General features: G+C 37.3%; 1 protein-coding gene across 3 annotated transcripts in view; it reads right to left on the reverse strand.

Moving 5' to 3' along the window:
- ZFHX4 (zinc finger homeobox 4) overlaps nt 1-21,377 on the reverse strand; it is a 153,553-nt gene that overhangs the window by 2,753 nt on the left and 129,423 nt on the right. For all 3 annotated transcript variants that reach the window (XM_063451311.1, XM_063451309.1, XM_063451310.1), the window contains 6 exons: nt 18,449-18,562; nt 11,141-11,280; nt 10,323-10,523; nt 9,677-9,800; nt 3,012-8,432; nt 1-1,787 (listed from right to left, as the gene is read on the reverse strand). The exon at nt 1-1,787 is cut by the window's left edge and continues 2,753 nt beyond it. In XM_063451311.1, coding sequence (XP_063307381.1) covers nt 295-1,787; nt 3,012-8,432; nt 9,677-9,800; nt 10,323-10,523; nt 11,141-11,280; nt 18,449-18,562 — 7,493 coding nt within the window. In that variant the 3' untranslated portion in view covers nt 1-294. The remainder of the gene's footprint in view (nt 1,788-3,011; nt 8,433-9,676; nt 9,801-10,322; nt 10,524-11,140; nt 11,281-18,448; nt 18,563-21,377) is intronic.

The following is a 21,377-nucleotide window of genomic DNA, read 5'->3' on the forward strand; positions in this document are numbered from 1 at the left end:
GAAATCAATCCAGCTGAGGTGCAATTTGCTTTCTGAGAGTTTTTGGCTTGAAACAAGTTCCAAAAGAACTTGGAGGATTTTTTTCCTTTTTTTCCATACTTAAGCATATATTACAAGCGCATTCAGCCTTCTGTATCAGTTCTGTCCGTAACATACCGTCCTATATTGCCAGCATATCAATATGGGAAAAACAATCCTGAGTCAATCATTTGGTACTGTAATTTTTGGGTTAAAGAAGCTTTGGAACTGCAAGTAAAGTCTTATTTTTTTAAGCAAGGGATCCTGTCTTCACTCCTACACACTGAACATATCCACTCTGATACTATTGAAATTACCATCTAGGCCAGAAGCAGGTTTGGTTTTTACTTCCAACGAGTTATCTAAGTCCTCCAGCTTCTGACTCAGCTCACTGTCAGATTCGTCTGAACAACTTTCTGTGGGTAGTGAGGTTTGAACCCCTGAGGTGCTGCACAAACTTGAGGTAACCGTTGAAGGCAAGGAAAGGGAGGGGGGAGAAGAAGGGGAGCAAGCAGCTTTCCTGGCAGACGCTTGAAAAAGAATATTAGGCCAAGACTTCATGGAAAAGCGAGAAAGATGAGAATAGGTGTTATTAGAAGAAGCTGCAGACTGCGAGGTAGATGTGGTGTTAGGACTAGGGGAGCAGACTGAGTGAGGTAATAATCTTACATGCTCTTTGGCATTTCTCATTGCTTGTTTGATTGTTTTCTCTTTGTGCAAGCTTGACTGGAGGTGTTGGCTAAGTGCTTCATTTCCACTAATAGCCACATCACAGGAAAGACACTGATGTTTGTTGACTGGGACTCGAAGCACTGTTTCTTGTGGGTCAAACATGGCCTGACCGAAGTAACAGAAGGACTTTTGATGGTTTACTGCTGCGTCTTCATCAGTAAACATCATCTGGCACTTTCTGCATATAAACTCATGCTTGACAAATGGGACAATGACATTGTCTGAAAAGTCTGCATTTTTTTGGTGCAGTTGGGGTTCTTCTTTTGTGCTTTCCATGGCCGGACCTTTCTCTTCCTTTTTTTTTTCTGACTCTTCGTTTGACTTTTGTTGCTGTTCATTTGCTACACTAGGTGGACTCACTTGTGCCTGCTTTTGTTCTTGCTGCTGCTGCTTCTGCTGTTGTTTTTGCAGTGAATCCTGTAGGCTCTGCTGATACTGTTGATACTGCTGTAACAGTGCTCCAGGAGATAATCCAGCAATAGCTTGAGGCACTGCTGGGCCATATGGAAATAGGCTCTCCATCCCACAAATTGGAGGGAGATATCCACCCTGCATTGTCCCATGGAGCTGGGGTGTGAAATATGAAGCAAAGCCAGGAATAAAATATGGCAAGAACTGACTACCTATAAAAGAAGCTGGGTCACCTGAAACAGCATTCTGAAGTGCTTGCAGTTGTGCAGGATCCATGGGAGTTTCTCCTACAGCCTTCCCCAACATGGAAAGAGCAGATGAGCTTTTTTCCTCTCTTTTATGATGTTTTGTTTCAGATTTGGCAGTCTCTAATTCTTCCTCTTTTACTTTTTTATATTTATGTTGTTTTGGGGTTTTCTCCAGGTCTTTATTCTGTGGATCTGTCTGCTGTACTGATGAGGAAGAAGATGAAGAAGATGAGGATGGAGGAGGTGGTGGCGGAGGTGGTGGTGGTGGAGGAGGAGTCTGCAGCAAAGATTTAGAGGGGGCACTGCTGAGAGACAGAGCAGGAGACGAAGTAGCTGAATTAGGGAACCCAAGCATGCCTGCACCAGGAGATGGTAGAGCTGAAAGATCAAGAGAATACATTTTAGAAATATATAATGCAGGTAATAGTCAAACCCTACTTTAAATAAGGGGAAACATATGTGTGATTTCTATAATGCAGAGTAGCTTCTATTACGTGCTTTCATTTATACAAAACACTATTAATTTAACTTAGTTTGTTTAGTATATTTGTGATAACGCATATTTTACATTTGTTTTTTGTTTGTTTTTTTAAAAAAGGGACAAATACACACTGTTGGTTTACTTGCTCAAAGTAAACCAAATAGAAAGGAACTACTCATTATTTTGCAGGAGCACACATAAAATATATAGGCTTTCTCTATTGTCTAACTGTCAAGAATATGTGAACAGGGGACATTATTAACTTGTGCTGGCTAAGAAAAACAAACAAACAAAAAATACTGAAACAAAATCATGGGAAGGGTATTTTGGGGACAAAACTTCATATTCTAGCAATATTGATTTCAGAATTTCAATATTTTGCCCGCTGGAAACTTCAAAGCCCTTTTCAGGCTAGTACAGTTTTCAGGTCAAAAATGTAAAATGCATGTAGACTGAATTCCCTAACTACCACCCTGGCTCAAGAGTCAGCTAAAAGACAATGCATAGTAACTACCTGAATTTTAAGCTGTAATGGTAATTAACTAATATTTTACATTTTTTTCAAATATTAATATTTATATAAAAGTATAATTTTAAAAGTTTATACAAAAATATAAAATCATTTGAAACGCATATCCTGAAATATTAAACAGAGGACCCGGTGATTCATCACCAAGATATTTATTTTGACCTTTAATAGTTAGACAACAGTTAATATCAACTACATTAACTTTAAAAAGAAAAGTTAAACAAAAAAACAACAGAAAAATGTTGATTGCATATTTGTCTTTTTTTCTGTCACTCTTGAAATAATCTATTATATAACATAAAGCAAGAGCATTCAATTCTAATAGTCTGTTCCCGTATTAATATTTTTTTTTGTAAATAAATGTTGCCGTGCACTGCTAAAGTGAAAACAAGTCAATGAACAGTTTTTATACAACAGACAATTTCAGATGTTTTATTTTTTATAGTGTTTTTTTTTTAAATATCCTTTTTAATATTTCACATATGTTGCAGTGATTAAGGCACAGTTATGACTACTTTTTTCTAATCCTGCATTGTTTATAATTAAGAAATTTTCAGCTATTTCTAAATTACATTGTACAGTGAACACTTACCATTTGAACTCTGCGTAAAACCAGGCAATGGAGATGGGCTATTCATCCCAGGTAGAAGTACTGGAGGAAGGCCAGGTAGCCCTTGGTAAGATGCAGGCAAATTGATACTATGAAGAGAACTGCTCTCCATCATATTCGACTGCTGTACTGTTAAACCTAAAACATCCGTGGCCTTCTTTATGCGATCCAGTTCTTGTTGAGCCATGAGTTGTCGCACTGTTGTAGGAGCTAGATAATCTTTTTCTCGATCAAGTTGACTTCCTACCGTTTCTCTCGCCTTTGCTATATGTTGCTTTGAAAATATGTGATCTCGAATGGACAAACGTGCTGAATATTTCACCCCACAAATAGAACACTCTGGTTTTGTTCCATCTGGTCCAGTTTGATTAATCATAAATGGCTTCCCTATGTTTATTTTAAATTTCTTCTCTTTTGCCCTTGCATTTTGAAACCAAACTTGGACAACACGCTTGGGAAGACCAATCTCGTTGCCCAGGATTTCACATTCTTGCATTGTTGGAGTCCGATAATCACAAAAGCAAGCTTTGAGAATCTTAAGTTGAAGATTGCTCATTTGTGTCCGGAAACGCTTATGACCAGGTCGATCATGATTTTTGGCTTTAAAAAGGCTGCTATTACCAAATGAGTTTGGTGAGCTGGGATCTGGATCAGCTATACTTGATGTTTCACTGCGATCAGCAGTATCATCAAACTCATCAGTCATATAGATGCTTTGGTCTTGATCACTCTCTCTGTCCATATTATTTTGTGATGAATTTGATAAAGAGAAGAAATACTTTTCATCACAACTATCCAATGTAGGAGTAGTTGCTGTTTTTGGCAAACTATCATTCATATGAGTTTTTGGTTCTTTGGGAGTTTTCACATCTCTTGAACTACCAGTGGTACTATCCATATCATTGTTTCCCTCATCCCCTGTTGTGGCATCACTAATAGCTGTGTTAACCGAAGATGTTTCATCAAAGTCATTTTTATTTTGATCAAACCTGCCTTCTGCAGGTGGGGCATTCAAGTTCTCTATGTCTTCATTACCCTCTACCCTAAAAGATGAAGGGCTTAAAAGATTCTTAGGTGATAGCTCAGCAGTCTTACTGACCGGTGTGGAAACAGATGAGGGTGCATCATTTTCACTAAGGTGATCATTTTTTGAGAGTGAATGATAATCATAAAACATATATTTATGAGGGCTTTCACCACCATCATCCATTGAGGTAAGAGGGCTTGGGGGCAAACTATAACCAGCTTGTTTTCCTTCATTCCAGTGCCTAGATCGAATGTGACTTTCTAATGCTGATTTAGCTTTAAAAAGTGCTCGGCAAAAAGGACACCTTTTATGAGACTGAGATGGACCAACAGCTCGAAACTGACCTTTTCTCTCCCTAGCTCTTGTATTTTGAAACCAAACTTGCACCACTCTCTTTTTCAGTCCCACTTCACGTGCAATATGATCAAGCATTTTTCTTGTTGGATTTGAATCCAGTAAATATTTTTCATAAAGTATTTCTAACTGCTCTGGAGTAATTGTTGTTCTTAATCGCTTATCTCGATGTTGGTCCTCCCCACTGTTGCCTCCCTCCTTTTCACTGCAATTATTATCATCTTTTTCATCTATTTTTCTTTTAAGAGATCCAGGGAGAGAAGCAGTCCCATGTGGTGTGTTGGATTGAGCTGCCATGTGAGCAAGGGAACCCCCAAGCAACTGCCCAGCCATAAGGGGATTATTGGGGTCAAAAATCATGTATGGCATATCCATAGGCCTTTCTAAAAATTGGGAATGGAGGAATTGATTTTGGGCAGCTAAAAAATGCATGTGCTGGTGTTCCTGCCACAGTTCCAACGTTGGAAATGCAACTGTACACTGATCACATTGATATTGTAATAATTGAGGAGGTAGGCTGTTTTGTAGAGATGTCATAGACATTGGTAGGGGACTAGAAGGGATCGGAGTGGTTGTTGATGCAGATGAAGGTCTTCCAATTTGTTGCTGAGACTGTCGTTGCTGAGGTGGAGCATTTTGTGTATCAGAAGAAGCTGCGGCGCTTGATTGTATTAATTTTGAAGCTAATGAATTTGCAATAGCATCAATTTGCTTTGGTTTTTCTGCCTGAAAATCAGGTTTTGGTGATGTTTTACCCAACTCTGGTCTTGGTGATGGCATCAGTGGGGTACTTGAACCAGAACCAGAGCTCACTGTGTTTGTAGTTGAAATTTTTGATGCATCGATCTGACCACTAGCACAGTAGGTCTTTGGCATTATTTGGTCTGTAGCATCCATGGAATCTTCAGTTTGACTTTCATCTTGAATATCATCATCTTCATCTTTATAACATAGCTTTTTCTGATGTGTAATCAAATCAAAAATTCGAGGGAACACTACATTACATTTCTTACACTGGTACTGCATGTTGCTAGTACGAATATAACGTTCATTGGTTAGCTCCCTCTTTTCACTATCTTTAGTTTCAGCTTGGTTTTCATAACTTTTTCGAGCTTTCTGACGAGCATTTTGGAACCACACAACAATAACACGAGTAGCTAGATTTAGGACTGTAGAAAGTTGTTCGATTTCATCATCTTTTGGATATGCATTTGTGTCAAAGAAATCTTGTAACACTCTAAGCTGATAATCAGTAAACCTGGTTCTTGATGATCTTTTGCTGAAAGAAGAATCTGACCGGTGAAGATCTAAAGAAGGTGGTTGAGGCTCAATCCTGATATCTTCTAGTACTGTTATTGGTGGATTGCTGAAGTTGTATGGTGAATCTTTATTTCTTTGTCGTTCTTTAAATAGAGTGTTTCGAAACCAGTGTTTGATAACTTTTAGAGATAAGCCTGATTTGTCAGCCATTTCTTGAATTTGCTCCTCATTTGGTGAATTGTTAATGTCAAAATAGGCACGCAGAATCTTCAGCTGGTCATCTGTAATTCTTGTGCGTGGGCGCTTAAACTGAGAATGACGCAAAAAATTTGGATCTAAACCCAACTGCTGCTGGCACATCTGGGAAAGGTCTGCTGACAATGCATCCATTGGAGATAGCTGAAGTGCAAGTTGTGGGGGTAAACCAGGATGCTGGACAGACTGCATCATAATTGGAGGAAATAAAGGGAGGTCTAAAGATACAGGAAGCTGGACTTGAGGTGGAACAGATGGTGGAGGAGGTGGTGGAGGTGGGGGTGGTGGAGGTGGTGGTGGCGGTGGTGGAGGTGTTGGTGGTGGAGCTTGCAATGGAGTTGGTGTAGAACTTGGAATTTTTACTGGTGCAGTAGGAGTAAGTGGAGGTGGCACTTGGGCAGGTTGAGCAGGAGGAGGTGGTGGTGGTGGAGGTGGTGGTGGCGGTGGTGGGGGAGGGGTTTCTGGAGAAGATGGTGAAATAGGATAAAGTTTATCGTAAGCTTCCCTATATTGGCGGGCAAATTTTTCTAACTCACCATAGGGAAAAAAGTGTCCATGAACATGCTCCTGGTGGCTCTTTAATATTAGAATATTTGAAAATAACTTATTACAAGCACCACACTCCAATTTCTCATGGTTTTCATTATCCCCAAGTTTGTGTTTCTTCTGCACCTTCTGCCTGTTTTCATTGTACTGGATAATCAGTTCAAATCCAAAGTTTTCTAACAAAGCTTTTGCTGCATTCCCTCTAGCACCAGAAGCAATTCTTGGTGGAGGAATCATTTGTTCTGTCGACTTCTGCTTCTTTAAATCTTTGCTTTCTTTAGACCCATCATTTTCATTTGAATAGTCTTGCTTTGGTTTTTCGTGTTGTCTTTCAGCTACTTCTTCATGGTCTTTATAACACTGTGCATCTTTTGTCAGCTGACTCTCAACAGCTGCCATGCTGTTCTGTTCCTGTTTCAGCATTCTATTAACATGCTGTTGATGTTGATGTTGCTGCTGCTGCTGCTGTTGTTGTTGCTGCTGTTGTTGCTGCTTTTGCGACTGATGCTGAGCAATCTGATACTGCTGTGCTTGCTGCTGTAATAGCTGTAGCTGAGTCTGCCCAACCTGATGTTGGGTTTGAATCTGTAGCTTTAGGTCTTCAAGTAGTGAACCTGCCATGCCAGCCATTCCAGGCATCCCAAATGCAGCAGATGCAGGCAGCCCTAAATCCGGATTGAGACTAAACTCAGTCCCAGGAATATAAAATGGGAATAGGAACTGAGGCTGCTGGAACTGAACCAGTGCTTCAGGAGTCATAGGGAAGTGTGGTAGAAAAGCAGGGTTTAGAAACTGGGGCTGAAAGAATGCAGCCTGTTGTTGTAACTCATGCTGTAGTTGCATTTGAAGCTGTGCTGGTGACTGGGGTGGGTGGTGTGTTGGTGGTGTACTCATTACCTCCGAAGCTTGCTTTTTGTTAATTTCTTTGGCATCTATGTGAGATTCTTTGCTGTTAACAGTTGGCAAACTTATAGAATCTAGCATCCCTTGGCTCGGGCTACTAGTGCTCCCCGGCATATTACTCCCACCAGTATTGTTACAGCTTGGTTCCAGTTTTGCAGCCCTTGCCTTTGTTTGGTGAAGAACAGACCTCATATGAATTTCCAATGTAGAACTTTGGCTATAGGCAACATTGCAAATACTGCATTTGTGTGGTTTGTTATCAGTGCTGCTGTTGGTCTCTTGAGGAACAGGACTTGATGCTTCTTGCAAAACCTTTTTGAGTTTATGCAAATGAGACACTGAATTATAATGGACCAAAAGAATGTTCTTTTGAGTGAAAGACTCTTTACAAACTGTACACTTATATGGGCGTGATGGATCTAAAAATTTTTCCATAGTAAAATTTGGCCCTTTTCTAAAAGGCAAGGTCCGCTTTGGTTCTGAGCCCATTTCATCTGGAATGGAGCTGCTATCACTTCCAACAGGACTAGCTTTCCCTTCGTGGTCCATCTCATACTCTCGTTCGTTTTCCTGCTCCAGAACATGGTCCTCTGGTGTAATGCTTTCATTTTCTGGCCAGAGTTCACCATTTACAGGTAAGGATGCACACAGCTGCTGAACTTCGGCCTCACTGAGCTCAGGGTGGCCTGTTTCCAAATGTTTTTTTAAAGCCAGGAATGTTCGGAAGCTGCGCTGGCAAAGGCTACACATGGTGGCAGCCCGAATAGCATGATACTGGGAATGTATCTGAAGCTTCTGCATAGTCTTAAAAGCCAAACTACAGTGGGTACAGCGGTATTTATAAACATGGCGGTCAGAAACAGAAAGTTGCTGCCTCTTTGGATCACTCAGTTGCTCTGGCAGTGACTCGCAGATCTTTCCATCTTTGCTGCTGGTTTTGCTCCATTCGGGCGATTCTAATGATTCTTTGGCCATGTTCTGCTCTTCTGTTTTAATTTCAATTCCAGCTTTTAAATCATTGAGTCCGTGAATGGTTTTTTCCTCAGCTGGGCTTTCACCTAATTGAAAATAAATATATATATAATGAGACTAAAATTAGTGCTAATGCATTTGTTTTCATTTGTATGTGCATAAAAGTTTGATGTGGATGGCTGTTGTAGGATTCCTTTTCATGTGATCAGCAACAAAGAACAAGCATGTAATACAATAAAATTAAAAGGGTGAATGTGCTGTACCAGCTCTTATGAGCCGTGTTGCTGAAGCCATTAGAGTATGTGGGGAAAAATGATACTACTACTTATATTGTCTGAAAATGTCTGGAGACCAAAGGTCTGCAAAAATAATGCATGTTTGTACTGAACAGATTTATACTTAAAATTATTTTTCTTCCTTTTCCTTTTAACAAAGTAGCTTCAGTTCCATTAAATATTAACAGCAAGCTATCATTCTTTTTTTTTTTAATTAAATGTGAATTATTGTGAATATTGTAGGCTTGTTCCCCTCATTTAGTTCTGCTACTGGTAAACCATAAGTTAGAAGGATAATACCACTCTTTGGGAAATGAAATGTATTTAAGTGAAACTGGTCATTAAATTTGCCTTTAAGCAAAAAAAAAAAAAAACACAGTTTTTAAATAAACATGGATGTAATTTTGCATAAAATTGTAAGCCACTGATTGTTTCTCCAACTTACTTAACACTGCTAAAGAATAAATAAACCTTTCAGCTATATTTAATGCTGTAGAAAGCCTAGTTCTATGCCGAACCTACAAAATGTAAGTTTACAATGCTTGATAAATGTAGAATGTTGCCCATGATGCTCAGGCCGTAGATGTATGCATGGCCCAAAGACAGCTACAAGGCCAAAGTTAGCCATTTCTGACCTACATATCTCAAAAAGCATATGGTAATGTGAATTGATCTTGCAAAGGATTGTTTTGCAATACAAGCAGCAACAAAATGACATTGTTGGAACACTTGCCATTTACACCACTGGCAAGTTATGATTATACTTAAAGGAACAGTATAGAATCAGCAATACAAACATGTATTCCTCACCCTATAATGTTAAAAGCACCTCACCCAATAATGTTAAAAACACATTTTCTCGGAAAATGCTGTGTTTACATTAAAAAGCCTGCAGGGACTGACTATCCTCACCTTAAGCTGTAGTTGTTTTGGTGACTATTGTGTCTCTTTAAGTATAATGATTTAACATTTTGCTCTACGTTCCATTAAGCTTTTAACTCAAGAAAATATTTTGGGCCAATTTCTGGGTTAAAAAGGTAGATGAAATCACATACCTGCTGATTTTCCAGCTTGGGATAAGTCTGCACCGGCAGATGCAGGTGTTTCCATATCTGTCTTCTCCGATCCAGCTCCTGGCAATATCATACTATTGGGAACCAAAACCTCTGGCACAGTAATCTGAAATATACATGTCAGCGTTATAGATGACCATACTAATATTTTAGAAATTATGTTTATTAAAAGACTTGTCACCAATAAGTTTGTAAATGCCTTCACTTATTTAAAATGCATTAATTGGAACCTATGTGAACACAAAATGGAAATGGCTGCTTAAAATCACCCAACTGATATTATTATTATTACTAGTATTTATAAAGCGCCAACATATAATGTTTCCCTTTACAATTGTAGAAATTAAATATATATAGATTTAGTAAACCCATAAGGCCATATTGTGCTAGCCCTACCAGATAGATCTGCTAACAACTTTCTATCAAATATATATACATATTTATCTTCAAGTGCTTTGTTAAACACAGTCCCCAAAACACACATACAATAAAACTTTTTTCTAAAACTCTAAGTGTCAGAGAAAAACAAAATTGTTTATTTTCCTGGTGTTCAAGGGGTTAGAAAGCATCCCTTGTCAGTGCAAAACATTTCTCCGAGTTCTGTGTGCGCGATCTCGTGTTCACTTACTGTCATGAGTAACTTTTCCACGCAGTCCGGAGACACACTGTGCAGATGAGTTAAATGGAGCTGGAGATGCATTTTGTTGCTGAGCACATCCTGACAGAGGGGGCAGGAGATTACTGGCTGCACTGAATGCTGTGACAGGATATGCATCTGGATCCTGTTGGGGTCTTTGCTGTTGTAGTTGCAGTAAGGACACTGATAGCACTGAAAAACAAAACAAAATGTAACACACATTCGCAGAGATGGCATGCATCACATATACATCGACAGCCAGAAACATACATACATAGACGATACATAGACACACAGATTGCATGTCACTAAGTGGGTGGAGTCAAAATGGTCAGGGTGGAGTTTACACAGAAAGAGGCACACGACCATCTTAAAACATCACCTGCTACAACTGCTACCACTTTATCTATAGTAGGAAAAAAGGTCCAGGTATTCCATGGGTAATCCAAGTCAGGCTTTATTGGAAACAGACATTCATCGTTTTAACTCCAATGAGTCTTTATCAAGCCATAAGGCTTATTGGAGTTAAACGGTTGCCTTTTCGTATCTTATAAAGCTTTAGTTGGATTAACCATTGAGTTCCCGACCCTTTGTTTATAGAATACTTGGGATTAGAGGTCATTCCACCATAGTCTGTGAGGCACCTTAGGAGGATTCCGTAAAAATATATGTTCAGCCCGAGAAGTCTATTATCTATTTCTGTCTGTTTCTATGTTGGTCTGTCTATCTCTCTGCATGTCTATTTTTTTTTTCCAAGCATGTTAAATGTAAAATCAAATAGTCAAAAATCAAATATATGGAATATGTACCTGCTCTTGACACAGGCTATTATCCTCAGCGATTCTTGATCTCTTTACTGTTGCATCATCTTCTTTACTTTGCAATAACTGTCTCTTTCCTATTGTGGAATTCAAGACGTGCTCTTTTTCTGGGGTGTTTGTTCCTGACCCTACAATATAGTGACAAACAAAAATATGTATTAATACAGTTTATATAAGTACAATGCAAATATACAGAGCTCAAAGTGCAATAAATATAAGTGAGGCCATTTGTCCATTTTACATTTTTGCTTATTTTTAACATGTATAGGAATTTATACTCCTTTGCTTGAAAAATATTGGAAGTCGCATATTTTAGTCTAGTAACCGTTAGTAGACTCAATAAACAGGTTTAAAAATGTACTCCTCTCTTTTGTTTGCATAACCTTAGGTTGCCTTGAAAGATTAATCAATAACATGCTCTCAACAGTATTTCAGCTGGAATTTCTATATTCCTTAAAAAAAAAAAAAAATCTACTAAAATCTTCCCGGAATGGCTGTATCTGCTATTTTAATTCTTTTCCTGTGAAATGTTGCAATACAATAAAGTTTTGTTGTTTTAACAAAGCCCCACAAAGCTGTCTCACAAAAAAACGGGAAATATCTCTTAATAACACACTTACCTATGTAGAAATAAAAATGTTATCTGTCTTCATCGTTTTGCTCTATTCAATGGGATAAGTCTATATGGCTGTAAAACTGTACATTGCGATTATCTAATCTCTCATGACTGCGAGCATTTATTTCTTCTGCTTTGCAGCCTGCAGTTTGAGACTATGGTTAATTCTTATATTATGCACTAAACATTGTGTTTAATATGGGTCTGGAGCCGGCGATGTTCTATGGCTAGAACTTGCATACATCAAACAGTGAAAAGCAATTCTAATTTTCCTGTCCATCAGAAAATTCTTTCCAGCGTCAATTTGCCAGATAATCTCTTCTGCTAGGCTGGATATTACAAGAGCATTGGTTAGGCATGTCACATACATCTTACGACAAACACAGAACCTCATTTACCAGCCATTCCAATCTCATCACAGAGCGGCTTCCATCTGACCTTTTTTTCCTGCTGTTTATTATGAGTATGTCTAATTTTAACTTTCAATTTTCACCATCTTCCAGTCAATTTGCAACTAAATTATTTCCAAGACGAGGACACTATCACTGGACAACTGGGTGCAAATACATCTTGAAATGTACTGTTGCTAAGCCATTGATTGCTATCAGACCCTAAATAAATATATAGTCAATTGTTAATCTGATTGAGCATGGAGATTCCGTCTGAGTTTTCAAATTCCGCATAAGGTTCTTATAAATGAATACAATGCACCTAATTGCACAATAACTTACCTTAACTCAGTTTTAATTTAAAAATAAGACACGGAATGTCACAGGGGCAAGAAAAAATGCATGTCAATGATTATTTTTTTCCCCATTGTGGGCATGTGATGAGGTTAGATACATTTGTATCATCAGGGTGAAAATTATGGTCAAAACACAATTCCACTGAATTCTCATGGTAACTGTGCTTTAATAGGCTTTTGTGAATTCTGATGCCAAATAGTAAGGGGATCGGCCTTAAAGTATTGCTTCTATTGCAAAATGAGATCAAAATAAACAAAAAGGTTTATACACTAAATAGTTCATTGTGCTACTCAACAAAGAAATTGAAAAATAAATCAGAATTTGTATATACTGTCCACCAAACTGGAAAAAGAGAACTGAGTTGGCATTTTTTATTATTTTTTTTATTTATTTTTTGCAACTATGTTAATTTGGCCTTTACTTTGCAATCATCTTTTCTGTCCACGCTACTGCACTACTTAGTAGGTAAACCCCCGAATATTAAATTCCCCTAGTATGGTGTATTAACCTATAGGTTACATTAAAGAATAGCTCCATCTCTAAAGCATGCTGCCATTTGTCTGATGTCTAGCAGAACTAGCATTTGTATGCCTGACCCACAGTTCAAATGATGGCACATCCATTGCATGGGGAATGAAATAAGCATTCTTATGGATTAAAACAAACTGCATTCAATAAAAATGTTATGCTAATACGTTACATTCCAAATGTTTAATGTACTTCCTTAACATCATGTTTTATTAAGGTTTTTTCAACCTTCAACCATTTTTTTTTAATGTTGCAAATTATGACGAAGGCAGACATAACTCAAAGAAATATGCGGCACTTTTTTATGTAAAAAAACGTATTTTTCATAGATTTGAGCTCATAAAGTAATCGTAACTATTACCGCATCGTATACACTGCTGACCTGTCACTTTTGTGGTGATTAACTTGTAGTATTGGCCTTAAAATATACAGTGTGTTCTTCAAAAATGGAAGAAACTGCTTGCTTGACAGTAATTTCTAGGCACTAAAATAAATATTTTGTTGATAGCTTCCTGTTAATCAAAAGCAGACAACATCTAGTAAAACAAGCACAGAAACGGAACAAAATTCTTTATTTATGCGTAAAAGCGTGCAGTGGCTGTTAACAGACATTAAGTTTCTGACTTATCGGATGTGATCCAAATCCAAATAATGTTTTACATTATAATTATTGATATTCATTTCTAATTAGACCTAAATGGAAGACCAATTTAAATTGCCATAATTAAGGTTAATTTCCATCTCCCCCCTTATGTTTACAGTCTTATTAAAACAAGCTCCCCTTAGCAATAGCCTAGACATGCTGCATTTTTAATGCAAATGTATTAATCTGGATGAATTCCATATTAATTCCTGGGCTGCATAGAGATATAATTTGGATTATAATTAATTAAAAGTGGCACTACATTTAAATGACAATATAAATGAGGCATTAGCCGGCTTTGCAATTCTGAATGGATAATCAACAAACAGAACATGCATATATACCAAGGTCTCATTTAACAAGAGTGGATTCTTCAGATAATGTCAGCAACAAAGCACAACAGCTTACGAGGTGTCATAAACATGCTGTTCTTAATCACGTGTTAATCCGTACTTATCTAATGTATTGAAAACAAAATATTCACACTTATCTCTCATCTAACACGTTCATTTGTATCTTATCGTAGCTGCTGCATCTTATTTTTTATTTTTATTTTTTTTCTTCATTGTACGGGGTATATAGAAAGTGAGTCTTGTATCTATACTAACTCTCTAGTGGAAAGTTGTTAGAACATTCTCTTTGGTACAGTGATTCACCAGAGGCACTTCACTCCGGATTCACTCACGCAGATATGTCACACTATCCTGGCGTTCCCTCACATCACTGGGTATGTGATGACCTTCAGGCAACATCAGGAAGGAAGCAGTGCTTCCCAAAAAGTGAGGCTTGCTGCTTTGGGAGCACAAGATCATGAGGGACGGGTATCAAAAATGTATAAAATAAGAAGTCAATCATAGTAGCCAGGTAGAACTGCAAATGCATTCTGTCTAGTTCTCTCTGTACATCTGTCTCAATACTCTCTCGTTTTGGTGTCATGTGCCACATGGCTTTTTGTTCTCTGTGGTCATTCAGAGGATTGATGTTGTCAATCTTAAAACTACGTGATGAGTAGATTCACATGGCAGATTTAAAGGGACACAATAGCCCATTAAATGTTGATGTAGTGAGGTAATAGCTAACATGGGAAATAACTGATAGACAATTAATACAATTTGATATAGTAATTAATAAAAAAAGAAAAAGCCCCAGTGCTTCCATCCATTTGTTATTCTTTGTCAGTACAATGCCTGCTTTCTTAACTCGCCAGTATCATTTATGGAGTATTTTCCTTCTCTGTAAAGACACCCAAAGGTGTCATATCTGTTTGAATGGTTGGACACATGGAGAATGGGAAGGGTGATATACATAACTGCAGCTCTCCCTCCTTAAAGCCAATATCCTTTGGTCCAGATCTTCTGTGGTTCAACTCCTGTGGGGCTCTATCAGCCAGGAACTACATCACTGGTGTACTCTCTTACATGCAGGAGAGTGCAACACAGGGATCTATAGAATATTCCAAAAGACATCAGGATTCTTTATTTGGTCTTCTTGAACATGTGCAGTGAGATACCAATGGCATCCATTCTGCATCGTGCAAGAAGATACCCGTTCCCATCAGCTGTTGCGAGTAATGGCTACTGAGAAACAGAAAGGCCTAGCAGGCAGAAGCTTTTGATAGATTGTATTTGAAATTTTCTGATCATAAGACAAAGAAGTCCATAGTTTGTCTCATGATATTTTGATCATCTTGGTTTTCCAACAGAATTTCAATGCTGTCTATATGAGTTTTTAATAGAGAGTACATTTTACGAAAACGTTCAAAGGTGACATGCTGATTTTATCACCTTCTCTATTTGGCGTTTAACCCCTTAAGGACACATGACGTGTCTGACACGTCATGATTCCCTTTTATTCCAGAAGTTTGGTCCTTAAGGGGTTAAATATGAAAGGTCAGTGTATATTTTAATAGAAAATTACTAATCTTTTCATCAACTACTAACGTGAAACTTAAGTAATTTAATTGGTATACAGAATGTCTCAATCTTACAAAAGAATAGAATGTAAGTGTTATTTACTCTGTATTAAAGAAAAAAACTAAATTAAACTATTTAATTTGCTAAATTGGTGGAATAAGCATGAAAACAAGATAGAATTGTTTTTACTCGGTAACCTAGATGAAATAAATGATGAATACTATGTAGCTGATCTATATATTGCTATTTTATTTAGAATGTACAACACTTTGGAAACCAGCCATATCCTCATGCATTATACCAGATATCGTGCTATATTAATACAAAGATGTTTAGCTAGGAAAACCAAATGGAATTGAAAATTTTTGGTTTGCTAGTCACAACCATTTTTTCCTCCAAAAAAACCTACACTGTGTTATGGCCTTGTTAAATGCAGAATCAACTTCTATAACACAATAGAGTAAACTTGTTTTATTGATCAAGTCATGCGAAGTGTAAAAGTCAATATTGATATTATTAATAAAAAATTGCTGATCCAGGAAGAAATGCAATTGCAATTTTTATGTCAAAAAGGATTTTTCCCTTTCTGAACTAAGAAAACACAAATCACTTTAAAAAGTGCAATATTAGCTTCAATAATAATAATAATTATAAATATTTTTTTAAACTGGATTTGATGCCAAAAGGTATTTTTCAAGCAAGATCACAATCTGGCCTCTAATAACCTTATACTAGCATGAATTATGCCACATACAATTATATTAAACACCTAAGGATCTCCATCTTTCTTGCAAAAGCCTTCCCCCCTTACTTTTTCTTTCCTGCACCTTATTCCTGGATTCCTCCCCCAAACCAATCTCTTTTTAAAAAGGTTTCAAAATCATTCCACTGTACGAAACACTCATATTTCCATAATATCTTCAGTCTGCCTTGAACCTGTTTTTATATATGGTATCGGCATGCTACATACCCACGTGCATCTTGTGGTTTACCAATACGAACCCTTTTAGATTGTGGCCTTGTGGATAAACTTCAGTTACTTTCTGTGTGTAAACCTGTAAATATTATTCCTTTTACCCCTTGTATCTCAATTTGCAAAATGTTGTTTTTGATATACAAATAAATGATAATACTTGTCATTACATAACTAAGTACATAAATCACGTATAAAAAGGTACATGATCGAGGGGTGTTCGGAAGCTTTTTTTCAAAAATGTGTAATTTTCCGATCTTGCTCTCTAACCGTTTTGTGATATGAAGCATGATAATGAAACGAATACAAAAAAAAAACAGATTTGGAAATAAGATTTAAGAATCTGTAATCTCAGAGAAATGTGGAAAAATCTAATTTTCTGATCTAACTAAATGTCTTTTTTGTGAATACAAGTTCCTTTATATGCTGCTGTCATTGGGATACAAGACAAAGATAGATGACTACCTGCGACTAATAGGCTTCAACCTATTTCAGCACTTCTTCTGCTTCAGTGAATTCTACTTAATGTAACTAGGTATAGCGTGCAGCAAAAATAGCCAATGTAATATTCATTGGGACCATAGATTTCCATCTCATACATACAAAGCATGGATGAAGTCACTTATTTGCCAAATCAACAGAGAAAAAAAAAGGTCTTGGGTATCCACACCAGATGTAGTCCTTGGGTTTGTTTGTGCATAACTAAATGTCATGACATAGGGGTTTTGTTTTCAAAGACAGTAGCTTTCATTACTGCTCTTTGTCTATTCGGAGAGATCAAAACAGCCCAAGTTTAAATCCGTTTTCAATGATATTTCCTCCTGCTTAGCCTGGATCATCTGCACATTCCTTTTACTGGATTCTGGCCCTTGTCCCTTCCCTCTCCCAACAGATGCCTCAAAAAACAATCGAGAAAGGTGGGGGTTTTTTTTGTTTTTTTTTTTAATTCAAAGCGGGTTCTTTGTAATTTATGGGTAAAACTGTACCCCCTCAAAAAGAAAGCAAATCCTCCACTAATTTTCTTTGCCAGTAATAAAAACCCAACTTGATTGATGCTTAGCAATCAGAATAAAAATTAGAAATAATATTCCATAATTTGCAAAAAAAAAGTTTACTTTATCAGTTATAATAGCCCTTCTTTAAATACTTTTTACTATAATCTTGTACATTTATCATTCAGCGTGTGCATTTGCTGACAGCCCCTAAGTTTTGAGTTCAAATGCCAATTATTGGTATAATAGAACCCTGGTCACTGTCGTCGTCGTCGTCCCCCCCCTCCCATCTTGTTGCTCTGTGTTTCCCAGTTTGTCTCTTAGGTCATTGCAGACAATGTTAAAGGGTTTCAAAATGGTTTAAAAAGATGAATTCATCTTTCATCTCCTTGAGCTAAATTGTACTCTAAAATATGGTCATGCACCTTTAAGAACAAGAAGTCAAAATAAAAATGTCATTCTTTTAGTTACAAGGATATAAATTTGATTGCTAGGAGGAAAAAAAAAATCAAGTGGTATCTAATCCGACGCTTATGAAAAATTAATATGTCATCAGAGGAATCACAAGTACAGCTAAGATTAATGAAAGGCGCTTAAAAAATTACAAGCACACAAACTGATTTGATTAAAAAATAATCTCACTGGTCGTTCTGTAATATTCCTCAACTTATCCGCATCTATCCTGTCAGATGGTTATGATTAAAAATAGGTCAGTGTGAGGCTACTGATAGGAATCACATGCAAAATGTACAAGCAAGGAATACTAGCAAGGATGTCCAGACAGTTCAGAATTAAAGATCAGTTAGAAACCCCTACAGTGCAGGTTGAGCCTGCAGAGTCAAGGATCTCACAGGATCTGAAAATGGGGCAGACATTAATTCTTACCTGCATCCTTTGGCGTCTTTGCCTCGCTGTTGTCTTTCTCATTTGTGACTCTCTCCTCAGCTGGGGCCACTGTTGTTGGTTTTGTACTTTCCTCTGTTTCTTCTGGTTGTTCTTCTGTGAAGACAAAAAACAAAGGGTTTATTTCAGACGCTTGTAACGTTGTATCGCCTTGTGATTCGTAATAATGAAGCAAACCAGGTTAAAAAAAAAAACAACAAAAAAAAACCTACCGGTAAACTAAAAACTAAAAATCACAGCAACGCAGAGACACGTTTCTCCATTTTACTGACCTTTATGTATTTTTAACCTTTTCAATACCATTGTAGCACTCAAAGGATTATGGGAAAAATATCATGTGTTTTTTAAGCACCATCGTGCAAGGATCCTAGTTTATACAGCCTTCCTGTACTTAACAGCATATTAAATCCTATTCTATGCGGCATCAAAAACTAAAACCTTACGAAATGCAATTGTGTTAACATAAAATATAAAAGACAGCGAAAAATGGAAGCAAAGGAAGAATGTACTCAGAAAATATGTGTGTATATATATATATATATGTATACATATAGTATGTAAGCAATGAGAGATTTTCCAGGAATTCTATAGCAAATACTAAGAGCTAGCAATTGCTAAGAGCTATCTTTTTCTACTACATTATTTTTTGTGCTGTTGTTAATTATTTAATAGCTTACAATTTTCTTATTGTTTTACCACAAGGGAATTTGCAAAGGTAATCTGATGCAATGAAGGATCATCTCAAGAAATCTGCATCTCACTCACCTCACTTATGTGTTCACACCAGCCAGATTACATAGAAATCTTCACAGTAACTCAACTCTATTTAATTATTCTGCAAATCTTAGCTATGCTGCTAGTGGAATAATCTGTTTATGCAGTTAGCTTCTATGCTGGGGCTGTGTAGCACTAATCCATGAAAGACTCACTGTTCCTTTTCATCCTGTGATCATTTGTCTCTTACTGTGCTGATGTCACATTTTAATGAATTTTTAGCAATCTGAGTATTACCAGATAACCAGACCTGCAACTCCTCACAGCACTCCATGCTGTTTCCATTGGAGCACGAAAATAAAAATCATATTTCTCAGTTCAGGTAAAAAATTGCATAAATTACAAAGCGAAAAGTAAACTGTGTTTCTAAAGCACCAGGCTGCTCAATTTCATGAAATCTTTAACGACCATATAAATTAACCCTAGAAAAAGGGGAAAAGGGGTCATGCCTATCTTTTTATATAAAGAATTCTGCACTTTTTTCTCAAAACAAAACACAGAAAAATGATGCAATTAACCCTTCCAGAGCTAGTTCGTATTCTGCCACCATGCCGACGTTTTAAGTATCGTGCATTAACTTTAAATTACACACTGCATCAAATTTTCATTGTGAAATGCTCTGGTGATTGAAAGCAGAAAGAGTGGACCCTCTCCACAACGCATGTTTTATTAATAATGTTCTGACAGCTGAATGAAATCTCATCTAACATATGCAGCAGCTGAGTACAAAGGCGAGAGAAAAGAATATCAACCCGTGCTAAACACACACTATAGAATGGAAAAAAATATATATAATAAATGCAAGATCAAGAAAATGACCCCTGATTTGTTGAAAATAATTGCTTTGTAAAGCACTGGTGTCTACGTTTGTTAACAGTGATCATTAGTGCTCTTAAAGCCCTTAAGTTAAGACAAGGATTTTTTTTTTATTTTTATTTTTAAATCCCAACTAAAATGAAAAGAAAAAAATAAAACATTAGTTTATAATAATGTATGCGTTTTTTTCAAATTACAATGACTGCCCTTTATCCCTCCACCGTTGATTGCTAATCAGGCCTTGCACGCTCCCTCGTCACAGTTGGAAGGGATGCTTTGTGTATGAGGGTGGCCAGGGGTGTGTAGTTTGGGGATGCTGTGAGGCTGTGATCATGCCTGTTCTAGGTTTTGTTAACGCCAAGTACACACACATGAGACTCACATCCAGTGTCAGGCCCTGGAGCCTCGGACTGCCCATGGCAAGACGTGTTTGTGTCTTCCTCAGAAAGCACGCATTGTTTTTCTTACCTAGATTTACTGACCCATTCCCCAAGGCTGGGAAATGAAGTGTCAAAAGAGCTACCGACTGTCCCTATCTAGAGGGGACATCAAAATTTTAAGGCCGCGGTACCATCTATTAATAATACATTGCGTGCCAGAGAAGAAGAAACGAACGAACGAAAAAAAAAAAAAGCAAATTATGAAGGTACTAAAAGAAACATCTTATCATCTGGGTCTCATCAGACAGTTTTGCAGGGTGCTCTCCTGCTTTTTTTTTCCTGGTATGTACTTTAAGTGTGAGAGAAATTCCCAGACATGTTCTCTATACATCATCATGGTGTCTGACCTCAGCGTGACCCTGGCAACAGTTTGAGAAATCTAAATGCGAACAAAGGCTCAGTGTCAGCAACAGAGAAAGATTGCGGGGATAGACTTTCCCCATCAACTTAATCGCAAACAGCAGTTTTTGAGGCCATAACTTTACAGAGCACCAAACCACAAACATATAACCTTTCAAGGTGAAGCTGCCCCTGTACCATGCCTCTCTCTCCCCTCACCCCCCTTTCTGTGTTTTCTCTCTATCCTCGTCTATTCCCTTTGATGTAGGAAGGCAATTAGCTGTAATGTTCAAGAGCTGCAGGCCTGTTTTATAGCTTGGAAGGTGAGAGCTGTTTATTACAGGTAGACTCCTGAGGGTCACAAAACCTTTATATATATTTTTTAATCACAATCAAAAAAAAAAAGAAATATCTGGGAGCAATGCATAAAAGGATAGCGAAAATTATTATTATTCTGAGTGGGAGAAAAATGATCTTTCTATTTTGTATGATTGGCTTTGATTGAGCCAGTTTAATGCACGATGGCGCTTTTTTTTTTTTTT

The sequence above is a fragment of the Pelobates fuscus genome, chromosome 4 (genome assembly GCF_036172605.1).
Source record: "Pelobates fuscus isolate aPelFus1 chromosome 4, aPelFus1.pri, whole genome shotgun sequence".
In the NCBI taxonomy this organism is placed as follows: domain Eukaryota; kingdom Metazoa; phylum Chordata; class Amphibia; order Anura; family Pelobatidae; genus Pelobates; species Pelobates fuscus.